Source organism: Lichenostomus cassidix, unplaced genomic scaffold (genome assembly GCF_008360975.1).
Source record: "Lichenostomus cassidix isolate B80296 unplaced genomic scaffold, HeHo_3.0 HiC_scaffold_40, whole genome shotgun sequence".
NCBI lineage: Eukaryota > Metazoa > Chordata > Aves > Passeriformes > Meliphagidae > Lichenostomus > Lichenostomus cassidix.
The window spans coordinates 981,230-1,000,307 of NW_028147459.1; the positions used below are offsets into that span (position 1 = coordinate 981,230).

Consider the following 19,078-nt stretch of genomic DNA (forward strand, 5'->3'; position numbering starts at 1 on the left):
GGTGAGTGCAAAGACCCCCGGGGTGGGTTTAGGACCCCCAAAATGACCCCACACCCCCCTGGGGTGGATTTTTGACCCCCAAAATGACACCCCACACCCCCGGGGTGGGTTTAGGGCCTCAAAATGACCCCCGGGGTGGGTTTTTGACCCCCAAAATGACCCTCGGGGTGGGTTTGGGACCCCCAGAATGACCCCCGGGATGGGTTTGGGACCCCCAAAACGACCCTGGGGTGGGTTTGGTTCCCCCAAAATGACCCCTATGCACCCCGGGGTGGGTTTGGGACCCTCAAAATGAGCCCACACCCCCTCAGGGTGGGTTTGGGACCCCCAGAATGACCCCCAGGATGGGTTTGGAACCCCCAAAATGACCCCCGGGGTGGGTTTGGGACCCTCAGAATGACCCTGGGGTGGGTTTGGGACCCCAAAATGACCCTCGGGGTGGGTTTAGGACCCCCAAAATGACCCTACACCCCCTCAGGGTGGGTTTGGGACCCCCAGAATGACCTCCCACACCCCCTAGGTGGGTTTGGGACCCCCAAAATGACCCCCGAGGTGGGTTTAGGACCCCCAAAATGACCCCCCGGGGTGGGTTTTTGACCCCCAAAATGACCCCACACCCCTGGGGTGGGTTTGGGACCCCCAGAATGACCCTGGGGTGGGTTTGGTTCCCCCAAAATGACCCCTATGCACCCCGGGGTGGGTTTGGGACCCCCAAAATGATCCCCCACACCCACCTGGGGTGGATTTTTGACCCCCAAAATGATACCCCACACCCCCGGGGTGGGTTTAGGACCTCAAAATGACCCCCGGGCTGGGTTTAGGACCCCCAAAATGACCCTGGGGTGGGTTTGGGACCCCCAGAATGACCCCCGGGGTGGGTTTGGGACCCCAAAATGATCCCCGGGGTGGGTTTGGGACCCCCAGAATGACCCCTGGGGTGGGTTTGGGACCCCAAAATGACCCCCGGGATGGGCTTTTGACCCCCAAAATGACCCCTGGGGTGGGTTTGGGACCCCCAAAATGTCCCTACACACCCCTGGGGTGGGTTTGGGACCCGCAAAATGACCCCCGGGGTGGGTTTGGGACCCCAAAATGATCCCCGGGGTGGGTTTGGGACCCCCAAAATGACCCCCTGGGGTGGGTTTAGGACCCCCAAAATGTCCCTACACACCCCTGGGGTGGGTTTGGGACCCTCAAAATGACCCCCGGGGTGGGTTTGGGACCCCCAGAATGACCCCCGGGGTGGGTTTAGGACCCCAAAACGACCCCCGGGGTGGATTTAGCACCCCCAAAATGACCCTCGGGGTGGGTTTGGGACCCCCAAAATGACCCCCGGGATGGGTCTGGGACCCCCAAAATGACCCTCGGGATGGGTTTAGGGCCTCAAAATGACCCCCGGGATGGGTTTGGGACCCCCAAAACGACCCCGGGGTGGGTTTAGGACCCCCAAAATGACCCGGGGGTGGATTTAGCACCCCCAAAACGACCCCCCACCCCCCCACAGCATGACCACAACCACCCCGGCGCGTGTCCAGCCCACCACCCCGCCCCTCCGGAGGGGGGTGGGTGGGGTCCCGGGTGGCCACCTGGAAGCGCAGGATGATGGTCCAGACGAGGCCGAGGGTCAGCCGGGGGTTGCCATCCACGATGTCGTGCGAGCCAACGTTCTCCAGGTGCACTCGCTGCTCCCGCAGGAAGCGCAGAGCTTTCTCCACGTTCTCCAGGCAGTGAATCCTCATCCGACCCCGCGTGGGGCGCGGCTGGCGTGGGGATGGAGGGGGACAAGGTCAGGGACATGCCACCCCGGGACGGGGTGACAGCCGAATGGTTTGGGGGTTTTGGGGTTTGGGGGTTTTGGGGGTTTTTGGGGGTTTTGGGGGTTTGGGGGTGCAAAAGGGGTTGGGGGTGATGGAAAAAGGGGGTTTGGGGGTTGGGGGGTTCAGAGGGTCTGGGGTGCAGAAAGAGGGTCTGTCAAAAGGGCTGGAGGTCAAGTGGGGTTTTGGGGTTTGGGGGTTTGGGGGCAAAAAGGGAATGATCTTGAGGGACTCGGAGGGGACCTGGGAGTCAGAGGAGATCTGGGGGTTTCAGAGGGGTCTGGGGTCACGGAAAAGGAGTTTGGGGGTTTGGGGCTAGGTTCAAAGGGGCTGGGGGTCATGGAAAAGGGGTTTGGGGGTGCCAAAAAGGGAATTTTGGGGATCTTGGGGACTCTGGGGAGTCAGAGGGGATTTGGGGGTTTGGGGGTTCAGAGGGGTCTGGGGGTTATGGAAAAAGGGGGTTTGGAGGGTGCAAAAAAGGGAATTTCGGGGATCTTGGGGGACTTTTTTGGGGCTTTTTCCTGGGTTTTGGGGGGTTTTTCCCCGTTTTTTTTTTTTTTGTTTGTTTGTTTTTCCCGGTTTTTTGGGGTTTTTCCCCAGTTTTTGGAGTTTTTTTTCCCGTTTTTGGTTTTTTCCTCCGTTTTTCGGGGATTTTTTTTCCCCTGGTTTTTGGGGTTTTTTCTCGGCTTTTTTTGGGGGTTTTTCCCAGTTTTGGGTTTTTTTTTTCCCGTTTTTTCAGATTTTTTTCCCGGTTTTTTTCAGATTTTTTTCCCGTTTTTTTTCAGATTTTTTTCCCCATTTTTGGGATTTTTTCCCCAGTTTTGGGGTTTTTTTCCCCCACGCTTTTTGGGGTTTTTCCCCGTATTTTCGAATTTTTCCCCCATTTTTTCGAATTTTTCCTCCATTTTTTCGAGTTTTTCCTCCATTTTTTCGAGTTTTTCCTCCATTTTTTCGAGTTTTTCCTCCATTTTTTCGAGTTTTTTTCCCCGTTTTTTCGGGTTTTTTTTCCCTGGTTTTTGGGTTTTTTCTCGGCTTTTTTGGGGTTTTTTCCCAGTTTTGGTTACTTTTTTTTTTCCCGTTTTTTCAGTTTTTTCCCTTTTTTTTTTCAGATTTTTTTTCCCGGCTTTTTTTTCAGATTTTTTTCCCCATTTTTGGGATTTTTTTCCCCAGTTTTGGGGTTTTTTCCCCCCATGCTTTTTGGGGTTTTTCCCCGTATTTTCGAGTTTTCCCCCATTTTTTTCGAATTTTTCCTCCATTTTTTCGAGTTTTTCCTCCATTTTTTCGAATTTTTCCCCCATTTTTTCGAGTTTTTCCCCCATTTTTTCGAATTTTTCCTCCATTTTTTCACTTTTTTCCCCATTTTTTCAAATTTTTCCTCCATTTTTTCGAGGTTTTTCCCCATTTTTTCACTTTTTTCCCCCATTTTTTCGCTTTTTTCCCCATTTTTTCGGCCTTCCCCCTTCGGGCAGACTCTCCCCAATTTGGGGAGGGGTCTCACTCACCAGGGTCTCCCCCGAGAGCCCCTCGAGCACCCAGCAGGGTCCCTATTTGGGGTCACCACAGAGATTTCCCCATTTCAGGAAGGTCTCGATTGGGGGATTCCTGTTTTTTGGGGTTTTTTCCCTTTTTTGGGGTTTTTTCCCCATTTTTTCGGTTTTTTCCCCGTTTTTTCGGGGTTTTTTTCCCTGGTTTTTGGGGTTTTTTCTCGGCTTTTTTGAGGGTTTTTCCCAGTTTTGGGGTTTTTTTTTCCGTTTTTTCAGTTTTTCCCCTTTTTTTTTTTCAGATTTTTTTCCCCGTTTTTGGGATTTTTTTCCCCAGTTTTTGGGATGTTTTTCCCCAGTTTTTGGGGTTCCCCCCCCCTTTTTTGGGATTTCTTCCCCGTATTTTCGAGTTTTTCCCCCATTTTTTCGAATTTTTCCCCCATTTTTTCGAATTTTTCCTCCATTTTTTCGAATTTTTCCTCCATTTTTTCGAGTTTTTCCCCCATTTTTTCCCCCATTTTTTCCCCCATTTTTTCGAGTTTTTCCCCCATTTTTTCGAATTTTTCCTCCATTTTTTCGAATTTTTCCTCCATTTTTTCGAATTTTTCCTCCATTTTTTCGCTTTTTCCCCCTTTTTTTCGGGCTTTCCCCTTCAAGCAGAGTCTCCCCAATTTGGGGAGGGGTCCCACTCACCAGGGTCTCCCCCGAGAGCCCCTCGAGCACCCAGCAGGGTCCCATTTGGGGTCACCACAGAGATTTCCCCATTTCAGGAAGGTCCCGATTGGGGGATTCCTGTTTTTTGGGTTTTTTTCCCTTTTTTTGGGTTTTTTTACCCATTTTTTCGGTTTTTCCCCGTTTTTTTGGGTTTTTTCCCCCGGTTTTTGGGGTTTTTTCCCGGATTTTTGGGGGTTTTTCCCAGTTTTTGGGGTTTTTTTTTTCCCGTTTTTTCAGATTTTTTTCCCGGTTTTTTTTCAGATTTTTTTCCCGGTTTTTTTCAGATTTTTTTCCCCATTTTTGGGATTTTTTCCCCAGTTTTGGGGTTTTTTTCCCCCACGCTTTTTGGGGTTTTTCCCCGTATTTTCGAATTTTTCCCCCATTTTTTCGAATTTTTCCTCCATTTTTTCGAATTTTTCCTCCATTTTTTCGAATTTTTCCCCCATTTTTTCGAGTTTTTCCCCCATTTTTTCGAATTTTTCCTCCATTTTTCCGAGTTTTTCCCCCATTTTTTCGAATTTTTCCTCCATTTTTTCGAGTTTTTCCCCCATTTTTTCGAATTTTTCCTCCATTTTTTCGAATTTTTCCTCCATTTTTTCGAATTTTTCCCCAATTTTTCGATTTTTTCCCCCATTTTTTCGAATTTTCTTCCATTTTTCAATTTTTCCCCCATTTTTCCTCATTTTCCCCATTTTTCGAGTTTTTCCCCATTTTTTCCCCCATTTTTTTCCCCCATTTTTCGAGTTTTCCTCCATTTTTCGAGTTTTTCCTCCATTTTTTCGAGTTTTTCCCCCATTTTTTCGAATTTTTCCCCCATTTTTTCGAGTTTTTCCTCCATTTTTTCGAATTTTTCCTCCATTTTTTCGAATTTTTCCCCCATTTTTTCTAATTTTTCCTCCATTTTTTCACTTTTTTCCCCTATTTTTTTGCTTTTTTCCCCTTTTTTTCGGGCTTCCGCCTTCAAGCAGACTCTCCCCAATTTGGGGAGGGGTCCCACTCACCAGGGTCTCCCCCGAGAGCCCCTCGAGCAGCCGCAGCAGGAGTCTCCCGTCCCGCAGGTCGCTGTACAGATCCCCCAGGTGAGACCCCCGAGCCAGGTGGGAATTCACCCACTTGGTGAAAGTTTTCTTCTGCACAGCCTCGCGCTCGTCTGGGGGGGCAAGTGGGGGGCGTCAGGGACCCCCAAAACACCCCAAAAATACCCCAAAATACCCCAAAACACCCCCAAAATACCCCAAAAAACCCCCAAAACACCCCAAAAATACCCCAAACTCCCTAAAAGTACCCCCAAAACACCCCAAAATACCCCAAAAGACCCCAAAACACCCCCAAAACACCCCAAAACCCCCCAAAACACCACAAAAAACCCCAAAAACACCTCCAAACTCCCAAAACACCCCGAACCCCTCAACCCACCTAAAACCCCCAAACCACCCCAAAACCTCCCCCAAAACCCCCCAAAACACCCCAAACACTGAAATCTCCCCAAAAAGCCCCAAAAAACCCCAAAACCCCCCAAAAACTACCCCAAAAACACCCCCAAAACCCCCAAAACTCCAATACCCCAAAACCTCCTAAAACCCCCAAAACACCCCAAAAATACCCCCAAAACACCCCCAAGACCCCCTCAAGACACCAAACCCTCCCCCAAAAACCCCCAATATACCCCAAAACACGCCAAACTCCCCAAAATACCCCAAAACTCCCAAAACCTCCCCAAAACCACCCAAAACCTCCCCAAAAAGCCCCCAAAACTCCCCAAACACACCCCAACCCACCTAAAAACCCCAAAAACACCTCCCAAAACCCAAAAGCCCCCAAACCCCCAAAAACTCCCAACCACCTAAAAACCCAATCCACCCAGGCTTCCAAACACCCCCAAAACCCCAAAAACAATCCAGCCCACCTAAAAACCCCAAACCCCCAAAAAATACTACCCCACTAGAAACCCCAAATCCCCAACCTCCCCCAACCCACCTAAAAACCCCAAACCCCCAAAACCCCAAAAAACCCCCAAAAACCCCAAATCCCACCCGGAGTTTCCCCCTTTTCCCCTCCCGCACGCTCTCCTCCTAATCTGGGGGGGTTCAGGACCCCCAAAACCTCCCCAAATTCCCCCCCAGACCCCCCCAAAGCCCCCCAGGTGTCAGGGGGGGGTCGAGGGGGGAATCCCCCCAGCGCCAGCCGGCGCTGGATTAACGCTAAGAGGATTTTGGGGGGAGCCGGGGGGGTCCTTGGGGGGGTCCCGAGGGGGGTCCGGGGGAGTTTTGGGGGGTCTGGGGGTGATTTTGGGGGGTTTTGGGGTGATCGAGGTGGTTTGGGGGAAAATTTGGGGGGGATTTCCTCATTTTTGGGGGATTTTCCCCATTTTTTGGGGGATTTTCCCCATTTTTTGGGGGTTTCCTCCCCTATTTTGGGGTCTCTCCGCCCCATTTTTGAGGTCCCCCCGAGTTTTTGGGGCGTTTCTCCCTTTTTTGGGACTTTTCCACCTGTTTTGGAGATGTTTTCCCCCATTTTTTGGGGCTTTTCCGCCTGTTTTGGGGATGTTTTCCCCCATTTTTTGGGGCTTTTCCGCCTGTTTTGGGGATGTTTTCCCCCATTTTTTGGGCTTTTCGTGACATTTTTTTGGGGAGATTTTCCCAATTTTCGGGCTCCACCTCCCCATTTTTGAGGTCCCCATCCTTATTTTTGGGGTCTCCACATATTTCTGACGTGATTCCCACATTTTTTGGGGTGTTTCCTCTCATTTTCGGGGTGTTTCCTCTCATTTTCGGGGTGTTTCACCTGGTTTTTTGGGGTCGTTTCCCAATTTTTCCACTTTTCCTTCATTTTTTTTGGGTGTTTCCCCCAATTTTTTTTGCCTCCCCCAACATTCCAGGATTCCCTATTCCCATTTTTTTTTTGCTCCCCTATATTTTTGGTGCGTTTTCCCCCTTTTTTTGGAGTTCCACTCCCACTTTTTATCATTTTCCCCCATTTTTTCTGCATTTCCACCTTATTTTTTTTGGGGCTTTCCCCCATTTTTTTGCATTTCCCACCCCATTTTTTACACTTTTCCCAATTTTTTGCTCTTTTCTCCCCATTTTTCACACTTTTCCCTCCACTTTTTCTCTTTTCCTCTGTACTTTCTGAACTTTTCCCCCCATTTTTTGCCCTTTCCCCATTTTTTTCACTTTTCCCCCACTTTTTGCTCTTCCCACCCCATTTTTTCCTCTTTCCCTCCCATTTTCACCCCATTTTTTCCACTTTGCCCCCAATTTTTTTACTTCCCCGGTTTTTCACTTTCCCCCCAATTTTTTTATTTTCCCCCATTTTTTACACTTTCTCCCCAACTTTTTTCACTTTCCCCCCAAATTTTTTTACTTTCCCCCCATTTTTTACACTATCTCCCCAACTTTTTCCATCCTTCCCCCAATTTTTTCCCTTTCTTCCCCATTTTTCCCCCATTTTTTCCCATTTTTTCCCCATTATTCCCCATTTCCCCCATTTCTCCCCATTTTTTTCCTTTTTTCCCCATTTTCCCCCATTTTCTCCCCATTATTCCCCATTTTTTCCCCATTATTTCAAATTTTCTCTGCATTTTTCCCCATTTTTCCCCATTTCCCCCCTTTTTTCCCCATTATTTCCCCATTATTTCCCCATTTCTCCCCATTTTTTTCCTTTTTTTCCCCATTTTTTCACCCTTTTCCCCCATTTTTCCCCATTTTTTCCCATTTTTCCCCCATCTCCCCCCATTTTCGGGGTCCCCCATCACGCCGGGAATCCCCCCACCCATTTCGGGGGTCTCTCCACCCCATTTCGGGGATCTCTCCACCCCATTTCGGGGGTCTCTCCCCCCTATTTCGGGAATCCCTCCACCCCATTCCGGGGGTCTCTCTCCCCATTTCGGGGGTCTTTCCCCCCCATTTCGGGGGTCTCTCTCCCCCTATTTTGGGGGTCTCTCCCCCCCTATTTCGGGGGTCTCTCCCCCCCCATTTCGGGGTTCTCTCCCACCCCATTTCGGGGGTCTCTCTCCTCCCATTCCGGGGGTCTCACCCACCCCATTTTGGGAATCCCTCCACCCCATTCCGGGGGTCTCTCCCCCCATTTCGGGGGTCTCTCCCCCCCCATTTCGGGGGTCTCCTCACCCCATTTCGGGGGTCTCTCCCCCACCCATTTCGGGGGTCTCTCTCCCCCCATTCCGGGGGTCTCTCCCACCCATTTCGGGAATCCCCCCACCCCATTTCGGGGGTCTCTCCCCCTATTTCGGGGGTCTCTCCCACCCCATTTCGGGGGTCTCTCCCCCCTCCCGTACCTGCCAGCGCTTTGATCCTGGAGCGCTCGAAGCGCCGCGCGGAGCCTTCATCCTCCTCCTCCTCCTCCTCCTCCGCCCCCCCCGCGCCCCCCTCCCCCTCCCAGCGGGGGTCGCTGAACCTCGGCAGCTCCAGGGGGTCGTAGGGGGGAGGGGACAGCATGGCGACCCCCGAAATTTGGGGAGGGGGAGGCGCTGGGGATGCTCAGGAGGGAGCTGGAAAGGGAGGGAGTTCGGTTATTTTGGGGAGGGGGGAAAAGGGGTGACCCCCCCCCAAATGACCCGCGGGGAGGAAGGGGTTAATGGGGAGACACCCCCCCCCCCCCGAATTAGGGGGTCTTGCTCTGCTCTGGGAAAAATTAAAAAATTTTTTAAAAAATTCAAATCAAAAAATGAAAATATTTCTCAAGGTAAGCGATGCTTCCCCAAATTAATTACCGCCCCGATTAATGAAGAAATCCCCGAATTAATTGATCTCTCTTTATTCCCAAGTTAATAAAAAAACCCCAAAATTAAGAGAGATCGCTCCCCTAATTAATAAAGACTGTCCTCAATTAATAACTCCCTCTAATTAATGAGGAAGTTTCCAAATTAATGGAGATCCACCCCCGAATTGATAACCTCCCCGATTAATAAAGAGATCCCCTAATTAAGGAAAATCCTTCCCCAAATTAATAAAGAAACCCCAAAATTAAGAGAGATCGCTCCCCTCATTAATAAAGACTGTCCTCAATTAATAACTCCCCCTAATTAATGGGGAAGTTTCCAAATTAATGGAGATCCACCCCCGAATTAATGAAGAGTTCCCTGAATTAAGAGAAATTTCCGAAATAATTAATGAAGCCCCCGAATTAAGGGAGACCCCTCCCCAAATTAATGGAGGAGTCCCCAAATTAATGAAGATCCTCCTTAAATTAATGAAGGATTCCGTAAATTAATAGAACCCCCCCGAATTAATAAAGAAATCGCCAAATTAAGGGAAAATCCTCCTGAAATTAATAAAAAATTGCCTAAAATTAACACCGAACCAGTAAAGATCCTCTCCCCAATTAAATCGGGACCCCATTAAAGACCCCCCAAAGCTGCCAGAGACCCCCCCAAAAATTCAGGGTCACCCTGAGGACCCCCAAATATTTCCTACGACCCCAAAATCCTGGCCGGGACCCCAAAAACTCCTCCAAGCCCTCCTCACCTTCCCCAAATCTGCACCCCAAAACCCTCTGGGTCACCCTGAGGACCCCCAAATATTTCCTACGACCCCCAAATCCTGGCCGGGACCCCCAAAACTCCTCCAAGCCCCCCACAAAAGAACTAGAGCCCCCCCAAAAAAACTCTCTGGTTCACCCTGACGACCCCCAAATTCTTTCCTAGCCCCCAGATACTCGCCGGGACCCCAAAATTCCTCCAAGCCCCCCGAACCTTCCCCAAATCTGCACCCCAAAACTCTCTGGGTCACCCTGAGGACCCCCAAATTCTTTCCTAGCCCCCCAAATCCTCGCTGGGACCCCAAAATTCCTCCAAGCCCCCCCGAAAGAACTAGAGCCCCCCCAAAAAAACTCCGGGTCGCTCTGAGGACCCCCAAATATTTCCTACGACCCCAAATCCTGGCCGGGACCCCAAAACTCCTCCAAGCCCCGAAAGAACTAGAGCCCCCAAAAAACTCTCCGGGTCACCCTGAGGATCCCCAAATTCTTCCTAACGACCCCCGAAAGCCCCCCAAATCCTCGCCGGGACCCCAAAACTCCTTCAAGCCCCCCCAAAAGAACTAGAGCCCCCCAAAAAACTCTCCGGGTCGCTCTGAGCGAACCCAAATCCTCTCAAACAAACCCTGAGCCCCCCCAGTTCTTCCCCGGGACCCCCAAAACTCCTCCAGGACCCTCCCCAGAGTCCCCCCAGAGCCCCCCCGCTCCCCCCCGCTTAATGCTCTTAACGGGGATCAGCGCCCGCAGCGCCGGGGGGGCTCGGGGGGGGGGTTGTCGCACACAAACACGCGACTTTTTGGGGTCGGGGGTCTCCCCAAAACCCCCCTGGGGGGGTCGCGGGGTGGGGGGGGGGAGAGCACCGGCCGGTGATGCGGAGCAGTGCCGCAGTGCCCGGGGGAGGGGGGGCGCGGCGCGGGGGGGGAATCTGCGGGACCGGCGAGTTTCGGGACGCCGCGGAGGGGAGTTTCGGGGTGGTTTTTGGGGGGTTTTGAAGGGGGTCTCGCCGCGGGTTGAGCCCCCCCCCAGGTGTGACGTTGCCACCCCTTACCTGCGCTGCGGTCGCGGAGCGCGCTGAGCCCGCGGCAGCTCATCACACCCCGGGGGGGCGGGGCTTTGGCGGACACGCCCCCCTGAGCCGCCGTCACCACGGCAACGCCCCCAAGCCACGCCCCCCTCGCGGCTGTTGCCATGGGGACAAAGCGCGGAGGCCACGCCCCCCCTCCTCCGGCGGGGGGTTTCCCGCCTGCCCCCCACTGGTGGCGGCCGCTAGGGGGCGCTAGAGAGGGGCGGTGAGGGAAGGGCGGAATGGCGGAGGAGGCCGTGAGGGGGGTGAGGGGGTGAATGGGGTTTAAGGGGGTTTTGGGGGTCAAAAATCACTAAAGATGGTTCGCGGGCCTTGGTGGGAGTCTCTGGGGGGGTTTTGAGGGGTCGCTAAGGGGAGTTGGGGGCTCTCTAGGGGTTTCTCTGAGGGGTCAGTGTGGGTCGGGGGTCTCCTGAGGGGTCTCCTGAGGGGGCTTAGGAGGGTTGAGGGGTTTCTAGGGAGGGTTGAGGGGTTTTTCGGGAGGTCCTGAGGGGGTTTATGAGGGTTCAAGAGGAGGGTCGCTAGAGCTTGAGGGGCGGTGAGGGAAGGGCAAAATGGCGGAGGAGGCCGTGAGGGGGTGAGGGGGTGAATGGGGTTTAAGGGGTTTTGGGGGTCAAAAATCACTAAAGATGGTTCGAGGGCTTGGTGGAGTCTCTGGGGGGTTTTGAGGGGTCGCTAAGGGGAGTTGGGGGTCTTTAGGGTTTCTCTGAGGGTCAGTGTGGGTCGGGTCTCCTGAGGGTCTATGAGGGGGCTTAGGAGGGTTGAGGGGTTCCTAGGGAGGGTTGAGGGGTTTTCGGGAGGTCCTGAGGGGGTTTATGGGGGTTCAAGGGTCGCTAGGGAAGGTTGGGGGGGGATTGGGAGGGTTTTGGGGACCCCAAAGACGTTTTGGGGGGCATTGGGGGTCGCTGGGTGAGTCGGGGACTGAGGGGAGCCTTGGGGAAGGTGCTCCGAGGTGGTTTTGTGGGGTTTTTTGTGGGAGTTTTAGGGTCTCCCCCGCCTCTCCTTGCCTCATAGGTCCTGGAGCAGCTCCTGGTGGCCCTGGGGACCCCAAAAAATCGGGAGCCCCGATGGGGGGCTCTGCTGGTGGCCCTGACGGCGGGGAGGGGTTCGAGAAGCCCCCCCTGCACCCTCACCGGTGGGTGGGGCATCCTGGGGGGTCCTGGGGGGTCCTGGGGGTGTCCTGAGGGAGTCCTGGGGGGTCTTGGGGGATCCTAGGGGTGTCCTGAGGGGTCCTGAGGGGGTCCTGGCTCCCCCCTGACCCCCCACCCCTTTTTCCCAGTGGCAGCCTCAGGACCCCTCAGCCGTGACCTCGATGACAAAATGCTGAATGGGGGTAAGAGATCCCCAAAACTGCCCCAGAGACCCCCCAAAAACCTCTCTAGGGACCCCCAGAGCCCCTCCAAGATCCCCCAAAATCTCTCTGGCGACCCCAGACCCCTCCCAGCCCCCCCTCACTTCCATCTGGGGATCCCCTAAATCACCTCAAACTCCCCCAAAACCCTTCCCCAAACCCTCTAAACCTCCCCAAATCCCCCCAAACCTCCTGAACCCCCTCAAAATCCCCCTCCCCAGTCCCCAGGGGTGTGCAGGAGCTGCCGGGGGTCCCCCCAAATCCATCCCCCTGCTGCCAGCGGATCCTGGCCAGAGCTCAGGTGCAAAGGAGCTTCCAGGTGAGTTTTGGGGGGCTTTGGGGGTTCTCCCCTCCCCCTGTCCTCTTTTCCAGCCCCCCAAAGTCACCTTTGGGAGGAGAATTGGGGTCGGGGGGGCGCCAGGAGCCCCCCGGGAGTGGGAATTGGGACGGGAGGATAAAAATAGTCAGGGTGGCCTGGATTTGGGGTGGGGAGGTGGAAATAATGGGGTCACCGGGGGGGAGGAGCCCCCAGAACACATCGGGGAGGGGGAAATGGGGTCACTGGGGGGGGTGGAACCCCCCAAAACAGAGGGGGGGAGTGAGGGATGGGGCTGAGAGACCCCAAACTGGGCCCAGTTCTTTTTTTTGGGGGGGTGGGGTGCCCTCAGTTGCTTCTGCAGCCCCCAAATCTGCCCACCCCGGGGGTCGTGGGGGGTTTTGGGGTCCCCCCAGCCCCGCTGTGTCCCCACAGATCTGTCACCCCCTCCCGTTGTCCCCTGCCCGGGGGTCCCTGTGGCGGCTCCTGCACCAGACCAGCCTCGTGCACCCCGAGGTACTGGGGGGGTTTGGGGGTCCCTGGGGTCTGGGGGGGTTCCCCAAAAGGGGGGATTCCCCCACTAACCCCCCGGATTCCCCCCAGGTTGAGTTTCATTTCTGCATCAGCATCGACGGCAATGTCACATCCCAAACCCTCAGGTGAGACCCCCGGGACCCCCAAACTGGGGTCACCCGAGGCCTGGGGACCCCCTAATTGGGGTCTCCCCTCTGTGTCCCCCAGCCCGGAGCGTCCCTGGGCACAGGCAGGAGTGAGGCTGAGGGTGCAGAGCTGGCACTTCACTGGGTACGGACTGGGATGTGCTGGAGGGACTGGGATGGGACTGGAGGGACTAAAATGGGACTGGGATGGATTGGGGAGACTGAAATGGGACTGGGATTGGACTGGGATGGGACTGGGATTGAACTGGGATGGGACTGGGAGGGACTAAAATGGTACTGGGATGGGACTGGGAGAGACTGGAGGGACTAAAGTGGGACTTTGGTCTGGAGGGACTAAAGTGGGACTTGGGATGGGATTGGGGAGACTAAAATAGAACTGGGATTGGACTGGGACGGACTGGAATGGGATTGAGGGGACTAAAACAGGACTGTGATAGGATTGGGATGGAGTTGGATGGAACTGGGGGGACTGAAATAGGACTGGGATGGGACTGGGATGCATTGGGGAGACTAAAACGGGACTGGGATAGGACTGGGATAGGACTGGGATTGGACTGGGAGGGACTGGGATGGGACTGGAGGGACTAAAATGGGACTGGGATTGAACTGGGATGGGATTGGAGGGACTAAAATGGGACTGGGATTGAACTGGGATAGGAGTGGAGGGACTAACATGGGACTGGGGTGGGACTGGGAGGGACTGGGATGGGACTGAAGTGGGACTGGGAGGGACTGGGATGGGACTGGGAGGGACTGAGATGGGACTGGGATTGGACTGGGATGGATTGGGGCGACTAAAATGGGACTGGGATGGGACTGGGAGAGACTGGAGGGACTGAAGTGGGACTGGGATGGGACTGGAGGGACTGGGATGGATTGGGGAGACTAGAATGGAATTGGGATTGGACTGGGACGGACTGGAATGGGATTGAGGGCACTGGGATGGATTGAGGAGACTAAAACGGGACTGGGATGGGACTGGGATTGGACTAAAATGGGAGTGGAGGGACTAAAATGGGACTGGGATTGGGCTGGGAGGGACTGGGATGGGACTGGAGGGACTAAAATGGGACTGGGATTGGGCTGGGATGGGACTAGAGGAACTAAAATGGTACTGGGGTTGAACTGGGATGGGACTGGGAGGGACTGAGATGGACTGGGGAGACTAAAACGGAACTGGGATGGACTAAAATGGGACTGGGATGGGACTGGGAGGGACTAAGATGGAACTGGGATGGCAGTGGATGGACTAAAATGGGACTGGGATGGGACTGGGAGAGACTAGAGGGACTAAAGTGGTACTGGGATTGAACTGGGATGCGACTGGAGGGACTAAAATGGGACTGGGATTGAACTGGGATGGGAGTGGAGGAAATGAAATGGGACTGGGATGGGACTGGGATGGGACTAGGAAGGACTGGGATGGATTGGGGAGACTAAAACGGAACTGGGATGGGACTGGGAGGAACTGGGATGGGACTGGGGTGGATTGAGGGGACTAAAATGGGACTGGGATAGGACTGGGATTGGACTGGGATGGACTAAAATTGGACTGGGATTGGGCTGGGAGGGACTGGGATGGGACTGGGGAGACAAAAATGGGACTGGGATGGGACTGGGGAGGACTGGGATGGATTGGGGAGACTAAAACAGGACTGATATAGGACTGGGATGGGACTGGGAGGGACTAAAATGGTACTGGGATTGGACTGGGATGGACTGGGGAGACTAAAACGGAACTGGGATAGGACTGGGATTGGACTGGGAGGGACTGGAATGGGATTGAGGGGACTGGGATGGATTGAGGGGACTAAAATGGGACTGGGATGGACTAAAATGGGACTGGGATTGGGCTGGGAGGGACTGGGATGGGGCTGGGATAAACTGGGATGAACTGGGATAGACTGGGGATGTGTGGGATGGGATTGGGTGAACTGGAATTAGACTGGGATAAACTGGGATGCAATTCAGTGGTGCTGAGCCGAACTGGGATGAACTGGGAGGAACTGGGATGAGGAGTTGGATCAGACTGGGATGAACTGGGACAGACTGGGATAAACTTGGCTGTTTACCCTGTTTTGTCTTCAAACCTGGATTTGGGGAATTTTAAGGGGATTCTGTGGGGATTTTGTAGGATTTTTTGGGGATTTGGGGAGGTTTCGGAAGGATTTGGGGGGGCGGAATTTGGAGGGATTTTGGGGAAATTTGAGGGGGATTTTGGGATTTGGGGAATTTGGGGGAAATTTTGGGCGAATTTGGGGCTAATTTGGGACACTCCGGGGGTCTCCCCAGCCCTCTTTAACCCTTTCCCTGCCGCCCTGCAGGGTTATACTGGGGTGATACTGGGATAGACTGCTCTGTAGTGATCTGAACTGGTACTAACTGGTCTGAACTGGTCTTAACTGGTCTCTACTGGTCCAAACTGGGCCGTTTCCCCCCAGGCCACCCCTCGCCGGTGCCCCCTCGCCCTGCAGCCGCCTCCGCCCTGTCCTGGGGGTCTCGCTGCCCCTCAGGGTTCCTCCCCAGCTGGCAGCCGCGGGCTTCGGGGGTGACCTGGAGCTGCTCCCGGTGACAGCCCTGAGCCCCCCCGGGACCCCCGGGATGGGACCCCCCCTTCACCAGCTCCACATATCCGGGCTTGAGGGGCACCTGCGGGAGGATTTGGGGTGGTTGGAGTGGGATTTAGGGTGGTTTGAGGGGAAATTTGGGGTGTTTGAGGGGCATTTTGGGGTGTTCAGGGGGGAATTTACATGTTTGGGGTGGGATTTGGGGAGTTTGGAGTGGGATTTAGGGTGGTTTGAGGGGAAATTTGGGGTGTTTGAGGGGCAATTTAGGGTGTTCAGGGGGAATTGGGGGTTCAGGGGAATTTGTATGTTTGGGGTGGGATTTGGGGTGGTTTGAGGGGGATTTGGGGAGTTTGGAGTTGAACTTAGGGTGGTTTAAGGGGAAATTTGGGGTGTTCAGGGGGGAATTTGCATGTTTGGAGTGGAATTTAGGGTGGTTTGAGAGGGGCGTTTGGGGGGAATTTGCATGTTTGGGGTGGGATTTGGGGTGGTTTGAGGGGCATTTAGGGTGTTCAGGGGGGAATTGGGGTGTTCAGGGGGGAATTTGTACATTTGGGGTGGGATTTGGGGTGGTTTGGGGTGGGATTTCGTGTGGTTGGGGTGTTTGGGGGAATTTGGGATAGTTTGGGGTGGGATTTGGGGTGGTTGGGGGTATTGGGGTGTTCAGAGTGGAAATTAATGTGTCCAGGGTGGGATTTGGGGTGGTTTGGGGGGGATTTCAGCTGTTTGGAATAAGATTTGGGGAGGATTTCGGGGGGCATTTCAAGTATTTGGGATGTCAGTGGGGGTCTCAGGATGCCCACATGGGGTTTTAGGGTACCCAGGGTGGGATTTGGGGTCTTTGGGGAGATCTCAGGGTGGGTTTTGGGGTTCCCAACCCCCCCGTAGTTCTCCTTGACCTTCCCACCTTTACCTGTTTGACCCCGCAGGGGTCCCTGTGCCCCCCCCGGCCCCCCCAGCCCTGCAGGACCCCTCTCTGCTGGGGGACTGGGGGGGCTTCGGCCTGGCTCTGACCCCCAAAAACCCCACAGACCCCAAAAACAACCCCACAAACCCCACAGACCCCAAAAACCGCACAAACCCCCGTGCGGGTGAGGAAGGTCTGTGGTGTTCTAGGGTTTTTTTTGGGAGGGATTTTGGGGTTTCCCCACCCCTCAAGCCCCCCGTGTTGTCCCCACAGAGCCTCTGCCCCCCGATGTCACCTTTGGGGTGCGGTGGGACCTCCCAGGGGGGGACGGGGACCCCCAAATTCCCCTTGAGGGAGACCCCAAAACCCTGCTGGTTTTCCTCTTCCTGCGGCACCGGGACCCTTTTGGGGGATACGACGCAGGTAAGGGGGGAGACCCCAATTTTGGGGTGTCCCCGTGGTCTGGGGGGTGTCCCTAAAGTTTGGGGGTTTGTCCCTGAAGTCTCGGGGTGTCCCCAAAGTTTGGGGGATTGTCCCTGAAGTCCTGGAGTGTCCCCAATTTCCAGGAGCTGTCACAGTTTTTGGGATGTCCTTGTGGTTTGGGGTTGTCCCCGTGGGGTGTCCCCTGCTTTCAAGGTTGTCCCCAAGATTTTGGGGTTGTCCCCACTATTTTGGGGTGTCCCTCGTGTCCCCCCAGACTCCCCATTCTGGTTCATCCACCCCAAAATTTGTGGGGTGTCCCCATGCTTTGAGAATTTGTCCCCATGCTTTGTGAGGTGTCCCCTTACTTTGTGGACTGTCCCCTTGCTTTGTGGGGTGTCCCCATGCTCTGGGGCTGTCCCCCCGCTCTGGGGGGGTTCCCCACGACTCGAGGAGCCCCCCCAAAATCCGGGGATGTCCCCCAGCAACTCGCCAGCTGCTGCTGCCCCAGCTGGACACCACACTCCGCCTCAGCCACCCGGCGCTGACCAGAGGCCTCCAAACCCTCCTGCAGCCCATCCTGGGGGGGCTGCTCCACCACCACCAGGTGGGTGCAGGCTTTTGGGGGTCCCCCCGACTCCCCCCACCCTCCGTGACCCCCCAAATCCCCCTCCCCAGGCCCGGCAGCGCGTGGCTCAAGCCCAGGCCGTGGCGGTGGCCGCGGTGACAGCCGTGGTGGCCGCCAGCTCCAGCGCTCGCTTCCGCAGCGCCTGCCTGGGCGCCCTGCAGGTTTGGGGGTTCCCTGGGGGTTTGGGGGGGAGGTTGGGGGTGTCCCCCGTGTCACTGTGTCCCCCCAGGTGCAGGACACCCTCGTGTCACTGTCCCCCCCAGGTGCAGGACACGCTGGCGCTGGCGGTGGCCGCGCGCCGCAGATGGGCTGAGGTGTCGCGCCGGCCGGGGCTGCCCCGAGGGGGTGAGGGGGGAATTTGGGGGGTGGGAGGGATCCCCAAAATCCAGCCAGGGCGCTGAGCACCCCCTGTGCCTCCCAGGGACACCCCCAAAGCGGCGCCGGGGGCAGAGGGAGGAGGAAGAGGAGGAGGAGGAGGAGGAAGAGCCCCGGAGCAGCCAAGGCCAGGTGAGGATTTGGGGGTCCTCCCCTCTCTGGGACCCCCCTGGGACCCCCCAGTAACGCCCAGGACCCTCATCTGCAGGACTTGGACGAGTGGATGCCCTGAGGGACAGAGCAGAGCCCCCTCTCATCCATCCCAGTGCCCTCCCAGTCCTCCCAGTTCACCCAGTCCCAGCTCATCCTGATACCCCCATCCCAGTTCCCCCAGTCGGTCCCAGTTCCCCCAGTTAATGTTGATTCTCCCCATCAATCCCAGTTCTCCCATTGCTTCCACTGTCCCCCAGTCCATCCCAGTTCTCCCAGCTATTCCTGGTCCTCCCAGTTAGTTCCTCCTGTTGATCCCAGTCCCCCCAGTCCATCCCAGTCCCCCAGATTATCCCAGCTGCTCCATCAGTCCTACTTGTCCCAGTCATTCCTGGCCCCCCCAGTTGATCCCAGTTGATCCCAGTCCCTCCCAGTCCCTCCCAGTCCATCCCAGTCCCCTCAGCAGCCCCAGTTTCCCAGTCCATCCCAGTCCCTCCAGTTTCCCATTCCCCTCCCCGCTCCACCCGTTTCCCGCCCTATCCCTTCGCCCCGCCCATCCTCATTTGAATATCCCCGCCCACTTCACCGCCTCTTCACAAGCTCCGCCCCTTCGCCTTGATCCCGCCTCTCACTGGCCGCCCCGCCCTAGAGCCCCGCCCCTTTCCCCTCCCCTCAGCAGGCCCCGCCTCACAATGGCGGCCCCCATACCGCAAATCCCGCCTTTTTCTCCTCCCCTCAGCCAGGCCCGCAATGGCGGCCCCCATATCCCAATTCCCGCCCTTTTCCCCTCCCCTCAGCAGGCCCCGCCTCACAATGGCGGCCCCGTATCAATTCCCGCCCTTTTTCCCTCCCCTCAGCCAGGCCCCGCCCCACAATGGCGGCCCCCATATGGCAATTCCCGCCCCTTTTCCCTCCCCTCAGCCAGGCCCACAATGGCGGCCCCCATATCCCAATTCCCGCCCCTTTTCCCTCCCCTCAGCCAGGCCCTCAATGGCGGCCCCCATATCCCCATTCCCGCCCCTTTTCCCTCCCCTCAGCCAGGCCCACAATGGCGGCCCCCATACCGCAATTCCCGCCCTTTCCCCTCCCCTCAGCAGGCCCTCA

The 19,078-nt window shown here is 55.6% G+C and overlaps 2 protein-coding genes across 2 annotated transcripts in view; one reads left to right on the forward strand and one right to left on the reverse strand.

Annotated features, from left to right (window-relative positions):
• SPTBN2 (spectrin beta, non-erythrocytic 2) overlaps positions 1-10,660 on the reverse strand; it is a 33,964-nt gene extending 23,304 nt beyond the window's left edge. The window contains exons 1-4 of the mRNA XM_085046280.1: positions 10,551-10,660; positions 8,304-8,516; positions 5,011-5,159; positions 1,587-1,760 (exon numbers count right to left, since the gene is read on the reverse strand). Coding sequence (XP_084902406.1) covers positions 1,587-1,760; positions 5,011-5,159; positions 8,304-8,463 — 483 coding nt within the window. The 5' untranslated portion in view covers positions 8,464-8,516; positions 10,551-10,660. The remainder of the gene's footprint in view (positions 1-1,586; positions 1,761-5,010; positions 5,160-8,303; positions 8,517-10,550) is intronic.
• Positions 10,661-10,719: 59 nt separating this feature from the next.
• TOP6BL (TOP6B like initiator of meiotic double strand breaks) lies at positions 10,720-18,511 on the forward strand. Its single transcript, XM_085046193.1, has 15 exons — positions 10,720-10,831; positions 11,598-11,718; positions 11,863-11,916; positions 12,156-12,253; positions 12,524-12,766; positions 12,854-12,909; positions 12,992-13,054; positions 15,372-15,639; positions 16,396-16,594; positions 16,675-16,824; positions 17,307-17,428; positions 17,500-17,610; positions 17,713-17,794; positions 17,871-17,956; positions 18,033-18,511. The coding sequence occupies exons 1-15, from the start codon at positions 10,808-10,810 to the stop codon at positions 18,054-18,056; spliced, it is 1,701 nt and encodes a 566-aa protein (XP_084902319.1). The 5' UTR covers positions 10,720-10,807; the 3' UTR covers positions 18,057-18,511.
• Positions 18,512-19,078: the final 567 nt, after the last annotated feature.